The sequence below is a fragment of the Oncorhynchus nerka genome, linkage group LG24, assembly GCF_034236695.1.
Source record: "Oncorhynchus nerka isolate Pitt River linkage group LG24, Oner_Uvic_2.0, whole genome shotgun sequence".
Taxonomy (NCBI): domain Eukaryota; kingdom Metazoa; phylum Chordata; class Actinopteri; order Salmoniformes; family Salmonidae; genus Oncorhynchus; species Oncorhynchus nerka.
Window position 1 is genome coordinate 72,986,462 of NC_088419.1, and position 5,829 is coordinate 72,992,290.

General features: G+C 41.1%; 1 protein-coding gene across 3 annotated transcripts; it reads left to right on the top strand.

Moving 5' to 3' along the window:
• Positions 1-1,969: 1,969 nt before the first annotated feature.
• Positions 1,970-4,595, top strand: LOC115107426 (regulator of G-protein signaling 21-like). Of its 3 annotated transcripts, none has more exons than XM_065009445.1 (5): positions 1,970-2,147; positions 2,627-2,745; positions 2,828-2,919; positions 3,586-3,752; positions 3,940-4,595. In XM_065009445.1, exons 2-5 carry the CDS (start codon positions 2,735-2,737, stop codon positions 4,114-4,116), a joined length of 447 nt encoding a protein of 148 aa, XP_064865517.1. In that variant the 5' UTR covers positions 1,970-2,147; positions 2,627-2,734; the 3' UTR covers positions 4,117-4,595. The 3 variants fall into 3 exon arrangements, with proteins under 3 accessions (XP_064865517.1, XP_029486689.1, XP_029486690.1); XM_029630829.2 differs by having other exon boundaries at positions 2,676-2,745; XM_029630830.2 differs by having other exon boundaries at positions 2,676-2,745; positions 2,849-2,919.
• Positions 4,596-5,829: the final 1,234 nt, after the last annotated feature.

Below are 5,829 nucleotides of genomic sequence, written 5' to 3' on the forward strand. Positions count from 1 at the left end.
AGAGGGAGAGAATCCTAGTAGAGACAGAGCTCCCCACAGTGGCTGATGGTATGGTGGTCATGGGATGTCATCTTGGGATGGGGTGATGCATTCAATCAGGTACTGTACTACTGTACACCAAATGGAAAAAAAGAGAGACAGAGAGAGGGGAGGGGGGGGGTTAGAGGGGGATATGGTTGTTATTGCAACATTGGAAGTGAACAGGGGTTTCTCCCTGTAAGCTGTGTGGTCAAATGCTAACTAGGGTGTAGTGTTGCCACAGAGGAAACAGAAGAGAGTAGAGAGAGAGGAGATTAAAGCTGCTGGCTAGTCAACTCTCCAGTCAGTTTGGCATGGTAATCACCATGACTCCTTGTGAGAATACAAATCAAATGAATTAGATATGAACATCCCAGTCCTATTTCTCCTCTCATGAGAAAAATTAATTAAGAAAATAATAATTCAATTCAAATCGCTTGTTCGTTTCCCCTGTCTCTCCATCTCGTTCTGTCTCTCTATTTTCCATCTTTCTCAATCTCCCATTTTCTCCCAATAGAGAGAATGAATTTGAGTGAATAGAGAGAGATTTGATCAGGAATCATTGCAATGTTATGATTTCTCTAAATAAAATAAAACATTTATTCAGTGTGCATGGAGAGCAGTGTTTGTTGTTCAAAACAGGAGATGAGCTGAGCCAAACTACTTCAGGGAGTCTCTTTTGCCTCTGTAAATAGCCGGAAGTTTACACACTGTTTACCTAAAAGTGTCTAAGGAGGTATAGGCTACTCAGGGATATCTTTCTGTTTACATTTACACTTGTGAAATCTTTGTTTAGCATTGTAGCTCATTTAAAAATCTCATGTTTGTTGATGCAGTGTTATAAAACATTAATTATTTACTGGAGGTGTCTGCTTTAAGACTATAGATGTTGTATATTTTACAGGCATTATTTATCACTCATACTTGAGTCATTCCCTGCTGGCCCACACATCCTCTTCAGTGCACAAAGGTCAATAAATAAAGGTAAACAAATGAATTCATCACAAGCCTCAACAGGACAGAGATTTCTCACCTTCTGAAAGGATGAATAGAGGGAGGTTGGCTGGGAGATGAAAGGCTGTTTCATTCAGCTTGGCCGAAGCACTGAGCCCAATGAATAAACTGGCCTTCACCTGCCATGGCAATAGTTCAGAGGGAACTAATGCAAGACAAATACATGACAAATAGGAAACGGGCTAAGCCAGGTTATATATCTGCTCCTGGACACAGACCAAGTAAAATGCCAGGGGAAACCACGGAACATTAATAGTTATGGAGGACAGCAGTGTGTAAGACACCTGATTCAACACTAGCCACCTAATAGATGCTCTTAAAAATAGTCCAACGTTAGTTGAATCAGGTGTGTAAGCGCTGGGCTGAACAAATACCTGCATACATTATGGAACATGGCACAGTGGCTCAGGGGAGGGAATGATCAGATCTGCCAGGTTTTGTTTGAGTAGCCAGATTCCCAGCTGCAGCAGTCTCTGCAGCAGTGTTTTACAGCACCTGTTCTCATTCTCCTAGCTGGCCCAGAGCGTCCCGCCGAGGGTCCATAAATCAGTCGTTGGTACTGGAGAGGGGTGGACAGGTAGAGACACTCTGCTGTCTCTGTCCCTGTTACTGTCATTTGTCTCGTTTTGCTCACTACACTGCCAGTTGTTCTGTCATCAGTAATTTTCAAAGCTGGGGGACGACAGTGTCTGTCTCGGTCCCCCCCATTTGGCAGAGATAGTGGTGTCTCCCTCCCTTCCTCCTCTCCTCTGCTGTCTGTCTTCATATGAGAGTGATGGGTAAAGAGTGTGTCGTTGAACTGGGTCAAACATCTCTCTCTGATTTTTCAAGCTTCCCTGATTCCCATCCTAGGAATTTCAAAGTAAAAAAGCAGAATAAAAACTCTGAGTCACCTCTTAACCCTCCCATCTGCCAATCCTCCTCCCAGCCCAACATGTGGATACTTGTGTGCTCTAGCCAGAGGGGAATAGCAAACAGGGGTAAACAGAACATAATAGGGAAGTCTAACCAGAACTGGGAAAAACATCAGAAGTTGTTGAGCATATATATGAGTGCTGATCTTCAGGACGAACAAACTCTGCTTTTCAGGGATATTGCAATCATATGCATACATTGTAAGTATTAGCTTTGAGCTTTGCTTTGGCTGTATAGAGAAATAGAGAAATGCTTGTGACATGACCACTCCTTTCACATTCTTTTCATTCCGTACTAAACATGGTTGGTTGACTTACAGTATATTGGTTTGCTTCAGTTTTTTGCATTTCTAGGCACGAATGAGTTATGCTTCATTGTAAGTGGTTAGTAATTCATAGATAGGTAGTCTCTATTCACATTTGTGTATAAAATAAATGTTTGATACCGAACCCTGCTCATAGATGATTGGTCAAAAATAATTTTTCTCTGGCTAATACTTATTATCGATTAATGAATCAATAATCATAATGGATGACCAGTGTCTTCTTAAACAGCTGCAGATTCTGACTGCTGAAGTTATGAGATTTCCTGTTTCTGTCCCATAATTCATAGCGAAACTGGCCAGTTGCTGTTCTGCTTTTGCATTTTTTGGGGGCAAAAAACATCTCTGACCAGACAGGCTTCCTGTGTTCTCTGTTGCCTCTGTCTTTCTTTCTCCCTCATTTTAGATCAGCTGTTTCCATCATCACTCTCTCATGTTAGATGGTCTGATATCAGGCAAAGGGGCATGTACAGGAAGTAAGTCAACATTCTGTTCTGTATAAATGTAAACCATTTGAACATCATCATCATCCTCAAAAGAAAAATTAAGAGTCTCTAGGCTTTTTTGTTGTTTTTGTAGGGCCCCCAAGCCCCCCATCGATGAAGTTGTGTCATGGCGACAATCCCTGAAAAAACTCCAGGAGTCTAAAAGTAAGACAATGTACTCTTCTTTACTCTCTCTCTCTACTACTATTGATACTGTTTATTGGTACTGTTGATACAGTCCTACCAAAACATGTGCAGGGAAGTGGTACCAGTATAAGCCTAAAGTCAGGGGGGACAAGCTGGCTGTCGTTGTACATATTTTGTCTTGTGTCGATTAGAGTCAGTTCTCCAGCTGTGATTTATATTAAGCAATTAGTGTGAGTAATGCAGTTTGCTGTTTGTTTGTGTTCCCAAAAGACTCGTGAAAAATGGCACACCTGCATGGCTTTATAAGTAGGCTAAGCATTTTGAGAAGGAACAGTAGGCTACAAAGGACAATTATTCTCCCATAAGACATGCAATGGTTCACTCACATCTAAAACATGTTTTATGACATTGTACATGTTTTTTTAGGCAACAAAAGTTATTATACTGTTTGGTAATTTATTTGCATTGGTCAGCAACTGTAAATGTCCCATTTAAAAATGGAAGCCCAATAACCCCCTGTCAATTTCCTGAACCAGTTTGACAACTTTGTGGGCTAGCCTGCTCTCTCAAACTAAACCTGTGTTCTGCAGGTCATGGTCAGTGGCCATGCTTACATGTATGTGCCTGCCTGTATGAATGTGAGTCTGTTTCACACCATCTCCTTTTTATGTCTCTACCGTGTAGCAGGGCAGCTGGCCTTCAGAGAGTTCCTGAGGACAGAGTACAGCGAGGAGAACATCTTGTTCTGGCTGGCCTGTGAGGAGTACAAGACCATCACCACCAGCAATGAGATAGCTATAGCAGCCAAAAGGATCTACACAGAGTTTGTACAGGTCGACGCTCCCAGACAGGTACGTAAAGACATCAGACGGAATGGTGTAGCTTAATCTTCTTTCCCCCTCTCTCTTTCTTTCATTTATTTGTTTAATCGTTGGCTCTCCGCCTCAAGCTGTCTCTCAATCATTATGTCTGTGTCCCTCTCTCTGTCCAACATGATGGCTACACAAAGGCAATGTTTCATTCATTACTCAATTCCAGATAAACATCGACTGTGGGACCAGGCAGGAGATTACAAACAGCATGTCTCAGCCGACCCTGAGCTGCTTCGACAAGGCACAGAGACTGATATACAAGCTGATGAAAAAGGACTGTTATCCCAGATTCCTGAAATCTGAAATCTATCAAGGTCTTTTAGAACCATCAGAAGCCCGCTGAGGTTCCAGAACCAGGTGGAGAATAATACCTGTTAACAACCAACAGTCTGTGGGCTGACAGGGATTCAACTCTCTCCGCTCTAACTAGCTGCCCATGTAAGTTCAGCATGGTTTAACTCTGGGCTGGAGCACAAAACACAGGGCCCATGCTCTGTAGTCTCTCTAATAATAGTTCATCATCTAGCTCAGTGGCTCCTAATCTTATTCTGAGGTGTGGCCAACCAAAATATTTTCAACGTAAACATAAAGTGGAATACTCTCCATATAAATATGCTAATATTATAGATAATAGATATGATAACAAATGTTATACAGTACTGACTTTATTTAGAGTATAAAGCATTATGTATGTTTTATAACTTATTAATATCCATTGGTTATCAATTGATCGTTACTTTTAACTGTAATAATTCATGGTATTCTCCTGATGTCTATGAAAACTAGGATATGTCAGACCTGCCATTAAAGCAATGAAAAATACGTTTCAGTCTATTTTTTTTTTATGTATGTGGTGTTTCTGTCTATGACAGGAATTCATTAAGCCAGCCCAATGCGATGTTGTGTATGCGGGTGTCTGTCATTAGGATTCAGAAAGCCAATCCAACACAATCAGTGCAGCATCAGCTGAGGTCATAGTCTCTTTCTCTCAGTCGTACCCTTATGTTGTTCTTCTTTATCTCTCAGACCCAGAGAAACCCCAAAAGCTCTGTTCCCTAGGCAACCAGGCCAATGGGCCATCTTTGAGACCTCTCTCTCGCTCCTATCTCTGCCTCTCTCTTGTGTGTTGTGTTTTCACACATTGTACAGTGGGATTTCATGTTGTTTACAGTTAAATTGACCTCTCTGTGTTATGTGTAACACCAGTCCAGGTATGTATAGTTTCTCCCCAGCAATGTCTGTGTACGCTATCCTTGATGCAGCAAAAATAACAATATCTTTTAAAAAATGAAGTAAGCTTTATGCAACATCTTTCTGAGTATGGACCCATCACACCTTTTATATCTCCCAGCAGGAGGCCATGTACTCGAAGGATCAACCGCCTGCCTCCACTTCAACACACCAGACACCATCTTCCCTCCACATACAGACCCCCACAAGGATATACACCTGGCATCTTCCACTTGTAAACATAGACACAATTAAATGTAACGCATACCATCCTGCTCTAAGATATGATACCATGATCATTGCTTCCCTCATTGAGTCCAACACATCCACACACACATAGGCACTTTAGTTATGTTTCCGGCCAAATGTATACAGTTGCATGAAAAAGTATGTGAATTGTTCAAAAAATGTCACAACAGCCGACAAACACAGTGTTAAACTAACAACACACACATTTGTGTTTTTATTGTCTATATTGAATACATAATTTAAACAATCACAGTGTAGGTTGGAAAAAGTATGTGAACCAGTCTAGGCTAATGACTTCTCCAAAAGCTAGTTGGAGTCAAGTGTCAGCTAACCTAGTGTCCAATCAATGAGACAAGATTGTTAGAGTTGCCCTCCAATATAAAAAACACTCGCAAAATGTGAGTTTGCTATTCACATGAAGCATTGCCTGATGTGAACCATCCCTCCAACAAAAGAGATCTCAGAAGATTAAGATTAAGAATTGTTGACTTGCATAAAGCTGGAAAGGGTTATAAAAGTATCTCTAAAAACCTTGATGTTCATCAGTCCACAGTAAGACAAATGTATCTATAAATGG

Bases quoted from the DNA above. Each gene is read 5' to 3' on its own strand.
- LOC115107426 (XM_029630829.2), top strand. From the start codon at position 2,081: ATGAGTGCTGATCTTCAGGACGAACAAACTCTGCTTTTCAGGGATATT. The intron at 2,148-2,675 runs GTAAGTATTAGC...CCCTCATTTTAG, and splicing joins TGCAATCATATGCATACATT to ATCAGCTGTTTCCATCATCA. The intron at 2,746-2,827 runs GTAAGTCAACAT...AAGAGTCTCTAG, and splicing joins CAAAGGGGCATGTACAGGAA to GCTTTTTTGTTGTTTTTGTA.